Source organism: Leptonychotes weddellii, chromosome 10 (assembly GCF_054177405.1).
Source record: "Leptonychotes weddellii isolate Sample4059 chromosome 10, ASM5417740v2, whole genome shotgun sequence".
NCBI classification, from domain to species: Eukaryota; Metazoa; Chordata; class Mammalia; order Carnivora; family Phocidae; genus Leptonychotes; species Leptonychotes weddellii.
Genome location: NC_138378.1, coordinates 56,413,880 through 56,434,300, shown reverse-complemented (window position 1 = coordinate 56,434,300; position 20,421 = coordinate 56,413,880). Strand labels below are relative to the sequence as shown.

Sequence of the window (20,421 nt, the reverse complement as noted above, 5' to 3'; positions counted from 1 at the left end):
AAAAAGCCCCTTGAGTAACACTTATAAAGGTCATAGTTCAGAGGCACAGGTTCATGGCAAGACTGAGATCTAATCATAGGACCAGAGAATGTTTCCCCTGCCCCACACCCTCACCACCACATTACTAAAGGCCTATTTACTGCAGTTCCTTTTACTCAGCACGTCATGTCCAGCTATCAAGAAAAAGTTAAAAGGCATTCTAAAAGGCAAACACACAGCAGGGCAGGAATGTTGGAAGTATCAGACTGGGAATTTATTTTTTATTTTTATTTATTTTTAAAGATTTTATTTATTTATTTTAGAAGGAGAAAGAGAGTGAGCAGAGGGGCGGAGTGGGAGGGAGAAGGACAGACAGACTCTGCACTGAGTGCAGAGCCTGATGCAGGGCTCCATCTTACAATCCTGAGATCATGACCTGAGCTGAAACCAAGAGTCAGATGCTCAACTGACTGAGCCACCCAGGCACCCCTCAGACCGGGAATTTAAAACAGCTGTGGGGGCGCCTGGGTGGCTCAGTCGGTTAAGCGTCTACCTTTGGCTCGGGTCATGATCCCAGGGTCCTGGGATCGAGCCCCGCATTGGGCTCCCTGCTCTGCGGGGAGCCTACTTCTCCCTCTCCCACTTCCCCTGCTTGTGTTCCCTCTCTCACTGTGTCTCTCTCTGTCAAATAAATATTTTAAAAAATAAAAAATAATAAAACAGCTGTGATTAATATACTAAGGGCTCTCATCAATAAAGTAGATAGCATGTAAGAACAAATGGGCAATGTAAGCAGAGAGAGGGAAATTCTAAGAAAGAATCAAAAGGAAATTCTAGAGATCAAAAACATTGTAACAGGGGCACCTGGGTGGCTCAGTCATTAAGTGTCTGCCTTAGGCTCAGGTCATGATCCCAGAGTCCTGGGATCGAGCCCCACATCAGGCTCCCTGCTCTGCAGAGAGCCTGCTTCTCCTTCTCCCACTCCCCCTGCTTGTGTTCCCTCTCTCACTGTGTCTCTCTGTCAAATAAATAAATAAAATCTTTAAAAAAAACAAAACAAAACATTGTAACAGAAAACAAGAATGCCATGGCTGATCCCATTGGTAGAATGACACTGGTGAGGAAATAATCTCTGAGTTTGAGGATAGGTCAATAGAAACTTCCAAAGCAGAAGCAAAGAGAAAAAAAGACTAAAGAAAAGAAACAGACTTAAGAACTGTGGGGCTATATAAGGTATAATGGAAACACCAGATGAAGAAGACAAAGAAAGATAAACAGAAGAAATATTTGAAACAAAAATGACTGAGAATATCCACAAATTAATGTCAGACACCAAACCACAGATCCAGGAAGCTCGGAGAATACCAAGCAGGACAAAAACAAAACACAATAACAATCTTCACCTGAGCCTGTCACATACAAACTTCAGAAAATCAAAGATAAAGCAAAATAATCTTGAAAGAAGCCAGAAGGAAATTACACCTGACCTACAGAGGAGCAAAGATAAGAACTGCATCTGACTCATCCCCAGAAACCAGGCAAACAAGAAGATGATGGAGCGAAATATTTAAAATATTGAGAAAACCCCCCACCAACATAGAATTCTGTACCCTATGAAATTATTCTTCAAAAGGGAGGGAGAAATAAAGACTTCCCTTAGACAAATAAAAATTGAGGGGATTCACTGACAGTAGACTTGTCTTGCAAAAAAATGTTAAAAGAAGCTCTTCAGGGAGAAGGAAAACTATCAGTCAGAAACTCAGATCTACATAAAGAAAGAAAGACTATCGGAGAAGGAATAAAAACTTTTATCCTCCTTCTTCTTCATTGATCTCACAAATAAGTTTCTCAAAATAATAGCAACAATATATCCAATTATGTATGCTTATATGTATATAAATATGCAGGCTTATGCGTAAGCAAAATGAATGACAGCACTGATACAAGGAGTGGGAGGGAGAAATTATGATTATTTTGTTATTATAATGTACTTGCATTGCCTATGAAGCATTAGAATATTATTTGAAAGTGGATTTGGATTTGTGGTAAATTATACTGCAAACTCTGGGGCAACCACAAACATCAGTAAAAAAAGAAAAGTAACTAATATGCTCAAAAAAGGAGAGAAAATGGAATCGTATGAAATACTCAACTGAAAACACAAAAGGCAGAAAAAAAGCGGAAAATAAAAATAGGAACGAAGAACAAGGGCATCAAATGGAAAACAAGAGCAAAAATGGTAGTTATGAATTCAACTATATCAATAATCACTTTGAACGTCGATGGTCTAAATACAGTTGACCCTTGAACAACACAGCAGTTAGGGGTGTTGACCCCCTGCACTGTTGAAAATCCAAATATAACTTTTGGCTCCCTCAAAACTACTCCCATTAACTACTAATAGCCTTCTGCTGATTGGAAGTCTTACAGATAATATAAACAGTTGATGAAACATACTTTGTATGTAATATGTACTGTATACTATATTCTTTCAACAAAGCTAGAGAGAAGAAAATGCTACTAAGAAAATAATAAGGAAAATACATTTACAGTAGTGTAAAAAAAAAAAAATCCACATATAAGTGGACCCACGCAGTTCAAACCTGTGTTGTTCAAAGGCCCGATGTATGCCAGTTAAAAGAGACTGTCAGAGTGGATCAAAAAACAGGACCCAATTATATTTAATCTATAAGAAACATACTTTAAATATAAAACAAATATAGATTAAAGGCATGGAGAAAGATATACTGTGCTAACACTAATAAAAAGAAGGCAGGAGTAGCTATATTAATATGGACAGAGCAGACTTCAGAGCAAGGAAAATTATTAGGGCTAGCAAAGGGGTCAATTCTCAAAGAAGATATTAAATCTTTAATGTGCATGCACCTAACAGCAGAGCATCAAAATATGTGAGGCAAAAACAGAACCGCGAGGAGAAATAGATGAATCCACTGTTATGGTTAGAGACTTCAACACTCCTCTATCAGAAATGGACAGATCCAGAAGGCAGAAAATCAGTAAAGACATAGTTGAAGTCAACAGCACCATCAGTCAACTGAATAAAATTGATTACTATATCTAGCAACTACTTCATCCAATGACAGCAGAATACACATACTTCTTAAGCTCACATAGGACACTTAATAAGACAGACCACAATTTGAGCCAAAAAACAAACCTTACCAAATTTAAAAGAATAAAAAAAAAAAAGCATACAAAAAAAAGATCTGCTCTCAGACCACAGTGGAATTAAATTAGAAATCAAAAACAGAAAAATGGTTGGAAAATCCTCAAATGTTGGAAATTAAATAACATACTGCTAAATAAAACATGGGTAAAAGAAGAAATCCTAAGAGAAATTTTAAAATATTTTGAACTGATTGAAAATAAAAACACAACTTCTCATAATTATCGGGATACTGCAAAACCATTCTTGAAAGACACAATCTACCAAAACTCACAAAAGAAATAGATAATGTAAAAGGTCAATATCTATTAAAGCAGTCAATAATTAATAACTTTCCAAAACAGACAGTACCAGGCCCAGATGAGGTGACTGGTGAATTTTACCAAACATTTAAATTAGAAATTATATCAATTCTCTATAATATCTTCTAGAAAATGAAAACAGAAGGGACATTACAAGAAAAGACAACTACAGCCCAGTATCTGTCATGAATATAAATGTAAAAATCCTCAACAACATACCAGCAAATTGAAGCCAACAATGCATAAAAAGAAATATACATCATAAACAAGTAGGATTTATCTCAAGTATGCAAAATTAGTTCAACATTTGAAAATCAATTAATGTAATCCTTCACATCATCAACAGGCTAAAGAAGAAAAATCACATAATCCTATAGATAGATGCAGAAAACACATTTGGCAAAATCCAACACCCACTCATGAGCAAATCTCTTAGCAACCAAAAAGTACAGAAGAACTTCCTCAACTTAATACAGAACATCCACAATAAATCTACAACTAATATCATACTTACTGATGAAAAACTAGAAGCTTCCTAGTTTTACGTATAAGGCAAGGATATCCCCTCTCTCACTATCCCTTTTCAATATTTTATTGGAAAAACTAGATAATGCAATAAGACAAGAAAAAGAAATAAAAGGTATAACGATTGGAAAGGAAGAAATAAAACTGCCTTTATTCACAGATGACACGACTGTCTATGTAGAAAACAAAGAATTGACGAAAATCTTCTGAAACTAATAAGTGATTATAGCAAGGATGCAGGATACAAGGCTAATATACAAAACTCAATCATGTTCATATATACCACCAATGATCAAGTGGAATTTGAAATTAAAAACATGATGATATTTATATTAGCACCTAAAAAACTGAAATACTTAGGTCTGAAACTAAAAAAATATGTACAAAGTCTATATAAGTAAAACTATGAAACCCTGATGAAAGAAATCAAAAAAGAACTAAATAAATGGAAAGATATTCTATGTTCATGGGTAGGAAGTCTCAGTGTTATTAGAATGTCCGTTCTTCTCAGGGCATTCTCAATCAAAGTCCCGTAAAGTTATTTTGTGGATATTGATAAACTGAGTCCAAACTTTATATAGAGAGGCAAAGACCCAGAAGAGCCAGCACAATATTGAGAAGAGCAAAGCTGGAGGACTAAGACTACATGACTTCAAGACTTACTCTAAAGGTATAAAAATTAAGACAGTGCGTATTGGTGAAAGAGTACACAAACAGATGATTGGAACAGAATAGAGAGCCAGAAAGAGATCCCCATAATTATACAACTGATCTTGCAATACAACGGAGCAAAGATAGTTTTCAACAAATGGTGCTGGAACACCTAGACATCCAGACACACACAAAAACGAATCTAGACACAGATCTTACACCCTTCACAAAAATTAATGGATCACAGACCTAAAAATAAAATTCAAAACTATGAAACTCCTAGGAGGTAGAAGAAAATCTAGGTGACCTTAGGTATGGTGATGACTTTTAAAATACAACCCCAAAGGCATGATCAATGAAGAAAGAATTGATAAGCTGGATTTCATTAAAATTAAAGGCTTCTGCTCTGTAAAAGACAGTAACAAGAGAATGAGAAGGTAAGCCATAGACTGGGAGAAAACATTTGCAAAAGACACATCTGATAAAGGAATGTTATCCAAAATATGCAAAGAATTCTTAAAACTAAACAGTAAGAAAATGAACCATCCAATTAATGTTTACAGCAGTTCTATTCATAATCACCAAAACTTAGAAACAACCAAGTTGACCATCAGCAGGTGAATGGATAAACTGTGGCATATCCAGACAATGGAATCTTATTCAGCACTAAACAGAAATGATCTATTGAACTATGAAGAGACATGGAGGAACTTTAAATGTATATTGCTAAGTGAAAGAAGCCAATCTGAAAAGTCTCCATATTGTATAATTCCAACCATATGACATCTGGGAAAGAAAAACTATGGAGATTGTAAAAGGCTCAGTAGTTGCCAGTGGTTGGGGGGAAGCAGCGGAGCACAGAGGATTTTTAGGGCGGTGAAATTATTCTGTATGATACTATAATGGTGAATACAGGGCATTATATATTTGTCCAAACTCATGGAATGTACAACCTCAAGATCGAACCCTAAAGTAAACTGAGTGATAACAATGGTCAGTGTAAGTCCGCTGATTGTAATAAATGTACCTCTCTGGTGGGGGATGCTGAGAGTTGGGGGAACTGTGTGTGAGGGTGAGGGTATATGGGAAATCTCTGTACCCTCCCCCTCAATTTTACCGTGAACCTAAACTTCTCTAAAAATTCAAGTCTATTAAAAAAAACCAGCACAAACTTTTCTGAATGAAACCAAGAAGAGTGGCTGGACCTCCTTCTGGCCCCACATGGTCTGGTCATTGGCCTGGAGGGAGGGGCAGCAGAGACCATCCCCCACCCCAACTCAGGTTTGGAAGGCTCAGCTGAGCTATGGAGCTCAAGATGCCCACAGGACCAAAGATGAGGGTGCAGGGTAGGGATGCTGGTAGGAGGGGCCTTTCTCAGACAATATAAACATATAAGAAAGCTCCACCACAGCCTAGCCATGGTGCTGACTTGATTCACTGAATTATTGCTGGTGATGCCTGGAAATCCTCAGGCCCACCATGTACTCCCAGCACTCTCTTCTAAATTACCGGTCCCATTCTCCATAGCAGCAGCTACCTTTTGACACTCAGCTTACCTTACCTACTCCTGCCCACCAGCCCCATGAATGCTTTCTTCTGCCTCCTCATGAGGTGACAGAAAGGACAAGAACAAAGCAACCAACCTGAAAGAATTTCTTAACAAGGGCAACAGAGCGATATAATTTGACCTCTGACGCCCTCTGCTGTTAAAATGCTAAACCTGTCTGTCCTAACAAATCAATTACTGTGGGTTGGCAGGTCAGCAGAACAGAAATGGTCTTCGGGACATCTTCACTTTTTACTTTTAAAACTCTTTCTTTCCCCCTCAAAGATTTTGCTTTCTATTTTTAAAAACTCTATTACTTCCCTGGGAGAGCCATATAGTTTTCTCAATATGTAAAAGGGAAGGGGAGGGGAGGGAAGGGAAGGGGAGAGAGGAAGGGAAGGTGGGAGGGAAGACTCTTCCTTTCTCTTGTCTTTCTGGCTTCCCACAGCCACTGCATGAAGTATGCAGCTAAGATCACTCAGTTCATTATTTTCATTCTAGTTCTCAGAAGACAGGAGGGCAGCTGAGATTAGAAGAAAGCCCAGGGTCACCCAGCCAGAGTGACTTCCCTACCACTGCCCAGCCAGGCAATAATGCAACCAGGACCAGAATGGCTTCCCAGACTCTTAGCCTGTGATCTCAATGGGCCACAGCTCCCTAAGTCATTGGTCCTCCAACAAAATGGCCCCTTCCTTATCCCTTCTTGGAGAGCAAGTGATACTCTGGTCCCTTATTCCATGAAAGCAGCCTCAGATCATAGTGGTTATTAAAATGGGCTCTCAAAGAAAGGCAGGGGACTGGAAGGGGCTTCTCCGGGAATCTCTAGGCCAGACCTTTTCCCAGGATACCTTCAGCCCTGCCTGGGAACAGAGTTGCAATCTGAGCAGACAGGCAGGGGCAGGGAGCCCACCTCACACTGGGACGAGAAAACACCAAGGCTTCCACAGGTTCCCGCAGGGCACACTGTGAGAGCTCTGGGTTTCTGCAAACTTGCCCCTCGGTGCCGAGGGCTTCAGGGCGGCCGGGCTGGAGGCGTGAGTGTGGGACGGTGGGCGGAAGAGAAATGGGACGTGGGTTATAAGGCAAATGAGAACCGCTCACCTTTTTTAGAAGAAAACAAAAATCATAAGGTCTCAGGTGTCTTTCACTTCAGGTGGACTGACTCCATGTATCAATGGGAAAAATAAAACACAGGTGCAAAAGGGCGTAGAGAGGTTCACGGTGCAGGTGAGGTCAGGTTGGGGAAGCAGCGCAGTTAAAGTGAAGAACAGAAAGGATTCAAAGGCCTCAGGGCCTTAGTGACGGATGCTGGTATCTGAAGGTTTGAAGCCAGTTTCTGGTCTAACAGCCAGCTTCTGGTTGGGGTGCTCAGGCGGACCCAGGAATGAGTCTGGAGAGAGACTCAGACTCTACAGGTACTTGAATCCCAAGAAAAAAAGACAGGAATGGAATACTTTTTCTGCTCACTTAGTGCCGGCGTTTTTCTACCCTTGACTAAGGATCTCGGTTATGCAACGATGTCTGCGAGCATCCTCCTAGGGCCTGGTGCCTCCGGGCCATGGGCAGGGAGGTGGCAGCCCAGAGGACACAGGTGGGTCCCCACAGGTCCCTGGCTGTATCCCCCTTGTGCACATCGTACACTTTCTCCTGCTCTCCATCTCCCTCCAGTACAACACGGTGATTATGTGCCTTCTACCTGGCCCTCAGAGGGCCGGTGCTCAGAGGAGTACGTGCACAACCCCCGAACACAGGTGGCTCAGGCAAGTTGAGGCTGAAGGGGAGTGACCAAGACAGTCTTGTGGATCCTTCCCTGTAGATCCTAGCTCTCAAGAAAACTGTTCCACTAACCATATGTGACCCTATTCCCAGGAGTGGGACGGGCAACAAAGCAGAAGCCATGGACCAGGGGACGGGGGCCCCAGCCTAGGGGAGCAAAGCAGCATGACCCTGCAAAGGTGGGAACCTGATGGAGGGTTCCAGAGCAGGAGAGGGCATGGAACACGGATCAGAGCTGGGCGGGGCGGGGGGGGGGGAAATAGCACCCGCTCCACAGGAACATGATGCTTCAGGACCCTGGGCAGCTCTCTAATTCTTGGGTTCTGTTCCTTAGCAATCATAGCAGCAGAAGCAGACTCAGACCCAGGTAAGAGGGGCCCCTGCCCTGGCCCCTGCTGGCCTCTTCTGACATCCCCCTCTCCACCACAGGGGCAAAAAGACTTGAGGTTGAGAAAGGATCAAAAGAGAGAAGTAAACATGGCGGATCTGGGGCAGGGGAAGCATTCTGTAGGATGAGGGTGGATTCCTGTCCTCATGCAACTGTAACAAACGTAACCCTCGGTGGGGGGCATGCCGACAGTGGGGAGGCTGTGTGCACGTGGGGACAGGGGGGTATATGGGAAATGTCCGCACATTTCTCTCAATTTTTCTGTAGGACTTAAAGCTGCTCTAAAAAATAGTCTGTTAATTGAGGGCTCAGGGAGAGGTAGCAGGGGTAGGAAAGGAGCAAGGGCAAGTGAGCATATCGTGGTAACGGAGGAAGAGGAGAGGGGAGATCTGCGACCGTGTACTGGGGACCCTGCGTTCTAAACAGCCTCGGCCTCGAAGTCTGCGTGGCCCACCTCCCTCCTGCTGCCCTGGGATCCTGGGAACAGGTAGCCTCATTCTCCCCGCCTTTGCTTGAACAGACATCAGAGTGTTGCCTGCCAAAACAGCTGAAGACACATCCCTGGGCCCTGCCTTCTTCCAGGGTCATCCAGGGACCTCACGGCCCTGGCAGCAACATCCGGGCGTCTGGGCTGCTTTCTTAAAATGTCAATATTTATGAGATGATAGTACCTTCATTTAGATTCCCTAGATAGACCAATCATTAATATAGTTACTGAAAACCAGACATGGCCTCATCCGAATCCCATCCAAAGCAGGCGCTGTGCTTCCCAACAGCCCCACTCAACCTGCCCCCAATGCATCACTCCTCTGCTAACGACACTCGGGAGTCCTGCTCCATTTATTTCCTCCTCTCCCATTGTTTTAACGTCACTTAGCGTCAAAGGATTTCGGGTGGGCCCTGCTTCAGGTTCATGCACCAGAACACTGGACAGGGAGGTCTGAACGTCTGGACAGCTGGCCCAGGATGGCAGATGTGCCCAGAGTCAGCACCTCCTCCTGCCCCAAGTCAGGGTGCCCTCAGCTCCCCGCACAGCCACTTCCAACCTTCACCGACCCCCACCCGCCATCCACACCCACTTCTTACCTCGACTCCAAAAGGGATCTCCCAGTTCAGAAGACCAGGGGACAGTCCTAGCAATGCCCTCAACAGATCCAGAACTTAGAGGATCCTCTTGTCCCCTCACCTCCTGTCCCTGACACAGGAAACATATCTGCGTCCAGGCCTGGTCTCGAGGCTTTCCCTCCAGCTGGGAGGACAGGGTATCCATCTTTCTCCCCCAGGCCCAACCCTTTCTCTCCTGGTTCACTAATCTCTCCTTTTTCATGGTCTTCTCCCTCATTAGAGAAACATTCTGAGAGAATACTTTATCTTCCGTTTTGCTTCAGCCTCCACAGCTGGGCTTCCATCCCACCAAGACCAGTCCTGTTGAGGTCGCTAGTCACCTCCTAATAGTTAAATCCAACCCCGTGTTCCACTTCTTACTTTCAATGACCTCTTGGAAGCATCTGGCACCACTTATCACTTCCTTTAAACATCTTTTAATACTCTCTACTCTTTTGGCTTCCACGATGCCATCCCTCAAGACTTTTCCTCCCACCTCTGAGGTCCTCCCATTGCGTGTGCAGGCTTGTGCTTGAATGCCGGTCACCTTCCTCCTCCAAACCTCAGGGTGTTACCTTTTCGCCCCACATTCAAGGCACTTCTGGGGAGGACATCAACTTTATAGCTTCAACCACTACCTACTATATCTTTAAGTACTACATGGGCAAATCCCAAGTCTGAACGCTCGGTGTAGACCTCCCCCCAAATTTCAATGAGAGCGCCCAACAGCCGGACAGCTCCATGGAGATTTCAGACAGGCACCTCAGGGTTGGCATGGCCCTAACTCAGCCCTCCCGCCTTTGCCTCCAAACTCTCAAATCTCCTCTCTCAGAGAATGGTGTCACCAACCCCCCAGCTGGATCTGGTCATACATCCAATAAATTACTCCTCACTATCTCTTCAGTCACTCTCCCTCTCTTCATTCTCTCTGCAGCTACAAACTTTATTTCTAATCGTCATAATTTCACATTGGGATCCCTTCAATGACCAATCTGTTCATGGCCTCAGTACTCCTTTTTATACGTGGCCTCTCTAATTTTTCCAATTAAATGGGAATTTATTAATCATATATTCAGTACAAAGCCATGTGATATTCCGGCCCAACAGTTCATGGATGTCCAACTCTGCATGCCAGCTGGACCAGCTCATGGAAGCAAGCACCCCATTCAGGCCCCCAGAGCATGTTCCTGCCTTTCCATAACATCATGTGCTGTTACCCATCTCATCTGAGCCGAAGACAATTCATGAGCAGGGCAGCAGGAAACAGAGGAGGGAACCTGAGACTCAAGAGTCAAGGTTCAAACCTTATTTCTGCTACTAAGTGGTGTGATGTGAACAAGTCACTTAGTATCTGAGCCTCAGGGTCATGGGAATAGTATCACCTACATAACAGGTCTGTGCGGGATCAATAAGGTTTCGTATGTGATAGCATCCTAGCATGGCTCCTTCCCAGAGTAAGCTCGGAACCACGGATTGTGACAGAAGGATACCCGTTACTTATTTCAGGGCCTAACTCCAGAAATATGCTTCCCTTCTGCTCCAGTGTATCTTTTCCTTAAATTATTTCTCCACTTTTATAGACACAAATAGTCCCCCCTCCCCCAGCTTGCTCACTGTCTTAGATGGAGGAAGCACACCTTCCTCCCAGCATTCCCTCTACGGAGTTTCCTTGGCCGCTCTCCGCACAGAGACTGCTGAATAAATTCTCAAGTAACTAACGAGAGCTTAACGAAGGCTTGTGCTCAGTCCTCCAGCCAAACCTGGATCTTACTTGGGAGGCTCTGGGAACAAAGAGTTTTCGAAAAAGAGGAGATGAAAGGGACACGGGAGTGGGAGTGGGGGTGGGGGTGGGGGGGACAAGGGCAGGGCCCAGAGCGCCTTACCTTTGCATTGCAAACCCTGTCGTAAGAGGCCCCAGAGCAAGGACCCACAGTGGTCGCAGAAGGTGGGGACCTTGTAGTTGTGGATACCGAACTTGTGGGGCATGTTGACGCTGAACCGCTGCGAGCCCACCTGCAGGGATAGCAAAACACAGGGTCACTGCCAAGCTCGCTCACACAGTGGCCTGCTTACGGCCGGAGCTCCTACAGGCCGGCTTTCCCAGAAGGCCTGGCCACTGAAGGGGGCAGGTCGGAGCTCGGCTCTGAAAGCTGCCCCGAGAAACCAGGAGCAGAGAAGCTCCCGGGGCCTTTGCCCCGATGCCCTTAGTTCATTCTCCGCCTCTCTGTTGGACCTTGAGAGGCCAGGCCCGCGGGCTTCCACCTCTCATGGCACACAGCACTCAGTTTGCTCCTCACATTTTGGCTGTTCATGAGATGTCACCGTGTGTTTCTCAGTGCTGCTTTGTGCCTGGAGGCCACACCGGGCTCTCTTTCAGCAGCTTGATGGTGGACAGATTCTATAAACGCCCTAAAAGCCCAGCACAGCTGTGGAAACTGCAGGTCATCAGTTAGGACAGACAATAATTGTGGTGAAGACTGCTAATCCAGAGCGGTGAGCACTAAGGGCAGGAAGGTGTGGGTACTGCCCACAGGCCAGGCACCACCATCGCAGTTAAACCTCCCCAGCACCCTGCGGGGCAGGTGCCACTGTTGGCCTGAGTTTATAGCTGGGGAAACTGAGGCACAATGAGTTTAAGAAGCACTCCTGTAAGCTGATGAGCAGCAGAGGCAGAATTCGATGCCCACGAGTGTGAATTCAGAGCCCAGGCCTTTTCACCACCATGCTGTCACTTAGGGATTATTTAAAAGGAGTAAAGAGAAGGCGGTAAGGTGGATGGGGAAGGACCAGGGGGGTGGGGGGAGGGGGGGTCTGGGTATTCTGATCTGTTGGCCTGGGTCTGCCACCAACCACATGTGAGGTCTTGGGAGTTTCCTGACTTCTTGGGGCTTTGGATTCCTGATTTGGCAAACAAGGATGGCAGCCTCATCCCACCTAACATCACAGGGCTGTGAGGGGGACGAGACACACGGAAGCAAGGGGTCGTCGGCATGGTCCCCCTTTCTGGGTCTCCTTCTCTATGTCTGCCTGATCACCCTGAAGGGTATGGATCATTGTACCCATTCTTTTCCTGCAAATGCTGAAGATGTGATGGACCCACACTGAGAACAGACTCGGGCGTCCCAGGAAGAGCCTCACAGGGATATGGGTGACAGAGAAAGGTGAAGAGGTTGGGGAGTGTCCAGGAACTCGGAGGTTCGGGGAGAGCTGTGTGACCCTCATCTGGGAACACCAAGGACTCTAAGGTATTGGAGAATGGTGGGAGAAGGACAGGGAGCACCCAAGAGCCACAGAATCGGAGGCTGTAAGAACAAGCACAAGGGCCGCATGCACGCAGGTACCCACGTGCACACACCGCTCTGCGGCGAAGACCCGGAAACGGGCGAGTGAGACCAACGCAGAGGTCATGAGAAGGAAGAAAAGAGCAGAAAGACAGAACTGGAAGGTCAGGAAAAGAAGGGAGGAAGGTGACACAAAGGAGAGCCTTCTGGGGTCACCACACTGGAAGCACGGGGAAAGGCGTGTCCTCAGCGCTAACCCACAGGCACCAAGCAGGGAGAGAACATCAGCTGGGTGCTCGTGGTGCAAAGCTCCAGAGCATCTAATAACAGGAAGACATTAGACACCCGGTGCTTAGAGCTCCGTGTATCTGGGGTGTGCATGCATGTGTGCACAGGCAGGAGTTACAGGAAGAAAGGAGCTCAAAGGAGGCTCCCCAGCCGTGCAGGACCCAGCAGAGGGCTCGTCCATCGCCACCCCCGCCACCCGCTGGGGGTACACCAATGCTCCGGGAGCCTGGCCCTGCGAGCCCCAGGACAGGCAATAATTCTAAAAGGCAGAGAAACCCACAGCCCCCATCCTCAATCCTTGGCAATTTCTCTCCCTTGGGACACATGCTACGTTTGGGCACACACCTCACTGGTGACTTCTATGCGCTGCCAACAGGCCAGGAAAGGCCATCAGAAAGCACTCGGTCACAGACTCAGCTGTTCAGGGGTATTTCCCACCTCAACCCTCTAACCTGCAGGGCATGGACTCATTTGGGACTTTTCCCTCCAAGGGATATGGCAGAGCTTTAGAAACCGGTGAGGGCTCGCAGTGGGAGAAACCTGAGAGATTCTGAAGGGAAGAAATCGTGTGCTCCTCTTTGTTTCCGTGGGACGTGGCAAGTATCTGGCACAGAGGAAGCGCTCAGATAATGTCCACAGGACAGAATGGAGACAGACAGCAAGCCAGCCACCTGCCTTTCCTTTCCTTGTCCAAGTAGCAAGCGTGACAATGTACTTGGGTCTGAACCCTGGCCCAGGAGCCAGGAGGCCCAGGTGGCGAGCATCTGCAGTTTCCCACCATGACAGCAGAGCCCAGCAAACAACTCCGGTGCCCTGGGCTGCCTGCCCCCTCAGGGACATGGAAAGTTCGATCCAGGCCGTGTCCCTCACTGCTTTCCAGAGACTGTGTGAAAGTGAAAGGAGATAAAAGATAGGAAATACTTCGGATGCCAAGATGCCACTTGGGTGAATTATCTTTAAGTAGTAGAGGTCCTGTAAATTACTCCTTTTGGAAGCCGAATTATAAATCCACCTGATTCTAGACTTACCTAGCGTCTCTCTGACCCCCCTTATTCTAATGCCCTATGATTATACAGTACTTATCTATTTCACCAAGAATTCAAAGCAGGCCTTTGAAATCCACTGCTGTGAACACAGGTAACACCCACCCTCACACTCTCCTCCCAATCGCTCAGTTAGGAGAAACCCATCTTCACTGGTGAACGGTCTTGCTTCCTTACCCCTAGGGGCTCCCCTAGGAGTCAAGCCGATACCAGGTTGGAAGAATAAGAGACAACGAAGTCCAGCGGTCAAGAGCTCAGACTCTATGGAACAGACTGCCGGGTGTGAATATGGCTCTCCCACACCCTAGCCGTGTGATCTGGGGCAAGCTAACGTGACCTCTCTGTGCTTCCACTCTCCCTGTTGCAAAATGAAGATGATCATCACATAGCTCTCGTTAAGGCCGTTTTGAGATGAAATACTGTCTGACGAAGTACTTCAATCAACACGCGGTAAGGACCCCATGAATGTCGGCTGGTATTACTACTGTGGTTACTCCCGCTTCCTGAGGGTTTCTTGGTTTTGCTAATTCCTCTCCGTTCCACCATCACCTCATAAAGACAAGGCTCCCGCTTGTGTGTTGTGTCTCTCTCCCTGTCTATGAGCGGCGTGGAGCCAGTGACAGGTCATTTAGCGACGTCACTCTTCCAAGGAGATAATGACATAAAGCGATTCACATTTTCCTCGCGGGCTTTAGCTCTGGGATCGCGCGGCTCTTGGCCTAATAGCCACAGACATGACACGGACTCTGAGCCACGGTCGTTCGTTACACCACCGTGGACAACTCCCTTAACTCTGATCAACACAACAGAGAAAGCCAGGGCATCTCAGAGAGATAAGGAGTTTCTTAGGAACCACGGAGGAGGCGGGGTGGGGAGTGAGGAATTGGCAGGGAAGAAAGCCCCGAATTTCAATGTTATAAATATTTACCTCATCGGGAGTTTCCTGTTTCTTTAATCCAGCACACTTCGTAATTATGAGCTCATGGCATCTCTTGTGGACCACGCAAGTGCAAACTGAAACAGCAAAAATGGGAAGGCTGAGCGACAAGTGGGGACAGAACGCTTCCACCCCGAGATTCGGGTCTCAGTGGAGGGACGTGGGGAGCCACGCCCCTCCTGTCCCCAAGTCTTACAGAAAGACCCTGGCTGAGGCCTGGCAGGCTAAGTCATTTCAGAACACCATGCCATCAGGGCCATTAGGGTTTCCTCGATGCTCTGCAGGAGAATGTACCACTTATACCCAGAGGGCATCAGCAGTTTTCTCTAGTTCCAGAAGTACCGATCAATTGCCCCGCTTCTGTATGCCAAGGTCAGGGAACGGTTTCCCTTCTGTGAAGTGGGTCTATTAAAGGCACCACAGCAGTGCTGTTCTCCAGCCCACATCACGTCAGAGCTGGCGGGAGAATGGGTGTTTTGTGGCACAGGAGTTCTTAAAACATTTTTGTCCTGTCTTCAGTGTCCTGGGACAGTGTGAGCAGTGGCGGTCGAAGAGGTAAGCAACTCTTTGCACACAGGCTACCTCAAGGACATGGCCATGTCCGACAGAACCTACTCAGGTCCCCCAGGGGTGAGCCCCAACTTAACCAGGGGCTGGGTGAGGAGATGGAACGGTCTCCCAGCTCTAACCACAGAGAAACCCTGACCACAGCACCCATCCACCCTCCAATCCTGGACAACCTGACCTTGCATTTTAGTCAAAGAACTGAAAACAAACAAAGTGCAATAATTTCAAGTGAGTCTTAAACGGTGAAGAGCTAATGATTCCACAGTAGAGACCAAAGAAAAAAAAAAGGAGAGAATCAGCAAGGACCACAGTGAAAGGAGTGAACCGAGCAGATGAGGGAACTTCTTCAGGGAGCGAGAGAGGGAAGGGGCTGACAGGATTCACAGAGCCTGGCTCAGGGCAGAGAGGGGCCTTCGAAGGGTCTTGAATGGTTGTGGATCACTGGAAAGGTGCAGAGACCCCTGGGACAGCCAGAGACAGGTACCCACAAGGTACTCCCATATATGGATACAGGAGCCATGGCCAAGCAGGGACAAAAAAAAGCAGGGTCTTGCTTCTCAGAGAGGGAACGGAGCATGCAAACCGTATGTATAGAGCCTCTAAATGTCATCAAACCCGGCACACGCCTCCTAGGAGTGTCACTGATCTGGACAGACCTGTGGGCCCCAAGCATTTAGTTCATACGATGCCTCTTACCTTGACATTGGTATCCCTGCTTTCCTATGACACCCCTGAAAAGAAGAATACAACCTTTTAATAAATTTTAGTAGGTCAAAAACCACACAAAGCCACCCCATTCTGGCCATGAACCATGATGCACCGAGTAGACGAATCCAGGTAGCAGTGGGATTTCACTCCTGCTTGCAGAGTGTCTTAAAATAACTCCTTCAGGACGCCTGGGTGGCTCAGTCGGTTAAGCATCTGCCTTCAGCTCAGGTCGTGATCCCGCAGTCCTGGGATCGAGCCCTGAGTTTGGCTCTCTGCTCAGCGGGGAGCCTGCTTCTCCCTCTGCCCCTACCCCCGCTCGTGCTCTCTCTCTCACGTAAATAAATAAAATCTTAAAAAAAAAAAAATGTCTCCTTCAGAGACAACAGAGGGTAGACTCAGTGCTTGGAATGGGTACAAGGCCTGGTCAATGTCAGGGCTTGGTTTCCTAGACCAACAGCCGTTCCAGTGTGGCCATTAGTGTTCTGGAAAGCCACAAAAACTGCTTGCTCAAGGCGGGTCTTGATTAGTTGAATGTGCCCTTCCTTGTGGGCAATCACGCAGGAGGGCTATTGCTTACAGGCACATTCCCTGGGCATTCCTGAAGCAGTCAAGGGCTCTAGGTCAGCCTGTGGCCAGGCCTAGGGGTTCAATGTACTGTTTGGTCAAGGCCAATGGCAGAGATTCCTTCCCTGGCAGGTGTAGGCTCCCCTGGGGCAGGATTAGGGTCAACATGGACACAGAACAATCCAACCAACCTGGCCTGGGCCCTGTCAGCACTACCACCAACTGGCCAGGGGGCAATCTGCCATTTCCAGCCCAGTGGGAGCAGCCACACGTCAGCGGGGGGGCTGTGCCGCAGGAAGCCAAGAACCCAGTGGTGTTCTCCATGGGCTGAGAGGAGATCTGAATCCATAAATCTCAGCTTTCACAACCTACTCCCTCCAAACACACCACTCATGACGGAAATACAGAAAACGGAGGTCAGAGAGTGGAAGCAGCCCCTGGGGGTGAGATGTATCTGTGGTGGGAGAGGGACATTCCGTCTGCTTCCGTCAGGTTGAGGGTGCTCTGAGCTGCACCGCCTCAGATGCCCATGCCAACCTCAGTGACTAGTTGTGGAAAACCACGAGGACAAGACAAGCCACTCCTGGACACCTTGGCAATTCAAACCCTAATTCAAATGGTCCCTGGCTTGGTTCGTGCTGCAGACTGGCCTCACTCATTCTCCACCACAGGATCCAAGTGTGTCGGCAAAGTTCAAGAGCTCAGAGAGGTTGCCAGAAAGGCTGGTGGGAGGTCAGGAAAAGCTTTCAGCTGGGCTCACCAGGGGTGGAACTGGGTCTCTGACACTTCCTAGCTGGAGGACATCACACTAGTCTTGTTTTCCTTTCTGAGTCTCAGTACTGTTGTTAGTGGAATAGCTTAAAAATACATAGCTTGTAGGACACTGGAATGATTTAATTAGATATTTTCAGTGCCTAAGAAAGAACCTGGCACATGGTAGGCATTCATTTAAATTCCCCCTCTGATACCCAAGGCCAGTGCTCCTTATCCTTCTCCACCTCCCAAAAAGGCCTACAACCTACCTGTCTTTGCCTATCAAAATCCTAGTCATCATGAAAGGAGAAATGCCACCTCCTCCAGGAAGCCCTCCCTGAGCACTCCAGCCAAGACTGCTCTCTCACTCCTCTGAAATCTGGGCATCCTAGTAGCACCACCGTTCTAACAGTTATTAGGAACTGCTTCGAATTACAGATACTGGCAATCAAGTATTTTTTTAAGCTTTATAATGTAAAAATTCAGATGTATACAAAAATAAGGAGATAAATGTAAGGGAAAAATTCAGATGTATACAAAAATAAGGAGATAAAGGTAAGGGACCTATCACCCAGCTCTAACAATGAATAATACTTGGCTGGTCTTATTTCATCTCTATCCCTAGCCCCTCTACCCTCCCTTCAGATCATTTTTTTTTTTAAAGATTTTATTTATTTATTTGACAGAGAGAGACACAGCGAGAGAGGCAACACAAGCAGGCGGAGTGGGAGAGGGAGAAGCAGGCTTCCCGCTGAGCAGGGAGTCCGATGCGGGGCTTGATCCCAGGACCCTGAGATCATGACCTGAGCCGAAGGCAGAAGCTCAACAACTGAGCCACCCAGGCGCCCCCTTCCAGATCATTTTTAAACAAATCCCAGACATCACATTATTTCATTTCTAAATAATTAAGCTTGTGTCTCTAAAAGATAAGGATTCTTAAAAAAAATACATCACGATATACTACTGTTGGTTATAAAATATTAACTCATTAAACATGATATATGATATGATCCTATGTATAAAGTCACCATTCTTTCCATTTAACCCTCCCAGGCACTAAACACTCACTTAGCCTTCCAGGAAAGTCTTCTGCAATCAAGTAAAGAAGAAATAAAGCCCATCAGCCCTTTAAAAATAAAGTTTCTATTCTCCTACACCCCCTCCCCCACTTCTCACCTCAGGGAAGGCCTAGCTAGAGGTTCCTGGGAGAGAGGGCCTTACCAGATAAAATCTCTGCAGTGGGAGCAGTAGGTGGGCTGCCGAAGGTAGGTGGCCATGAACTTGTGGCCGTTGACCTGGTGGACCCTGCGCCTGACGGCCCCCTGCCGCTTCCTGGGCCGCATGCGCTCCCTGAACACGCGCTCTTCATTGTCTTTAGGGGCTGGGGAAGGACAAGAGCAGAGAAGAAAACAGTCTGAGTTAGCGCACCTGGGAAGAGGCCTCCTACCCCACTCTCAGCGCCTAGAGTGGGAGCGGCGTGGGGGCAGCATCCCCTGGCTGAGGGACTCCGGGGTCTGAGCCTCACCACTCGCACCATGTGAGGGAGGAAGGCCCAGACCGGGCTGCCGTTTCCCGTACCAGTGGCACCCCCCAAATTCATCCCGATCCCAGTCCTGCTCCGGGTGTGGCTGCTCCTTTCCCCCAAGTACCGGCTGCACATTGCAAGGGTGTGGGATCAAAAGGCTCAAGGTTCACATTTTATTGCAGCTTCTCAGTAGCGTGGCCTTAGCCAGCCGGTGTGTCCTTGTTTGGAGCCTCTGAGGGCCTGGCCCTCTGGAAATGGGGTAAATAGTGCTGACACCACAGAACTCTGTGGAGTCTGTACCCAGCTGCCCGGCTCAGAGAAACCTGACTTTTCTTCCTTCCTCCTTTCCAGACTAGGACAACCGGGAACCTTTTCCTGAAGGTCTAAAGGAGAGGGAAACCTAACACTGTGAAAGCGGTTTTCCAGAAGACTCAAGACCCACCACCATGGACTATAAGACCTCCCTGAAGACAAAAGGACTGTCCTCACTTCTTCCTTCAGTCCACATCAGAGGTTGCCCCAAGCCTCAGAAAGCCCTGCAAGAGCACTAATAAATGACAACAAAAATGATAATGATGATTGTTATGGTCTGAATGTTTGTGTGTGTCCCCCCCCCCGCCACCATTCACAAGGTGATGCGCTACCTACCAATGTGACACAGTCATGACAGTGGGGTTCCCAGGATGGGGTTAGTGCTCTTATGAAAAGAGGAAGTGACCCGAGCTCACTCACTATCTTATGAGGACACAGAGAGAAGGTGGGCATCTACAAGGCAGGAAGGGAGCCCTCACCTAACCGTGCTGGCACCTTGATCTCAGACTTTCAGCCTCCAGAACTAGGAGAGAGAAATTTCCGCTGTTGAAGCCACTCTGTCTGTGGTATTTTGTTACGGCAGCCCAAGCAGACTAATACAATGAGATTCACAGCTAACGCTTACTGAGGGCTCACTCTGCGGCAGGTGCTCACAGAATCCTTACAGCCGCCCTTCTTCTTCTTTTTTTTTATATTGTTATGTTACTCACCATACATTACATCATTAGCTTTTGATGTAGTGTTCCATGATTCATTGTTTCTGCATAACACCCAGGGCTCCATGCAGAACGTGCCCTCTTTAATACCCATCACCAGGCTAACCCGTGCCCCCACCCCCTCCTCTCTAGGACCCTCAGTTTGTTTCTCAGAGTCCGTCGTCTCTCATGGTTCGTCTCCCACTCCGATTTCCACCCCCTTCATTCTTCCCCTCCTGCTATCTTTTTTTTTTCTTAACATATATTGCATTATTTGTTTCAGAGGTACA

At 47.2% G+C, this 20,421-nt stretch overlaps 1 protein-coding gene and 1 long non-coding RNA gene across 3 annotated transcripts in view; one reads left to right on the top strand and one right to left on the bottom strand.

The window, feature by feature from the left end:
- PRKCE (protein kinase C epsilon) overlaps positions 1–20,421 on the bottom strand; it is a 478,122-nt gene that overhangs the window by 155,834 nt on the left and 301,867 nt on the right. For both annotated transcript variants that reach the window (XM_081833506.1, XM_081833507.1), the window contains 4 exons: positions 18,821–18,980; positions 16,271–16,305; positions 14,999–15,084; positions 11,342–11,471 (listed from right to left, as the gene is read on the bottom strand). In XM_081833506.1, the coding sequence (XP_081689632.1) occupies positions 11,342–11,471; positions 14,999–15,084; positions 16,271–16,305; positions 18,821–18,980 (411 nt within the window). The remainder of the gene's footprint in view (positions 1–11,341; positions 11,472–14,998; positions 15,085–16,270; positions 16,306–18,820; positions 18,981–20,421) is intronic.
- LOC145723890 (uncharacterized) overlaps positions 1–20,421 on the top strand; it is a 1,084,435-nt gene that overhangs the window by 777,529 nt on the left and 286,485 nt on the right. The gene's annotated exons all lie outside the window — the stretch shown is intronic.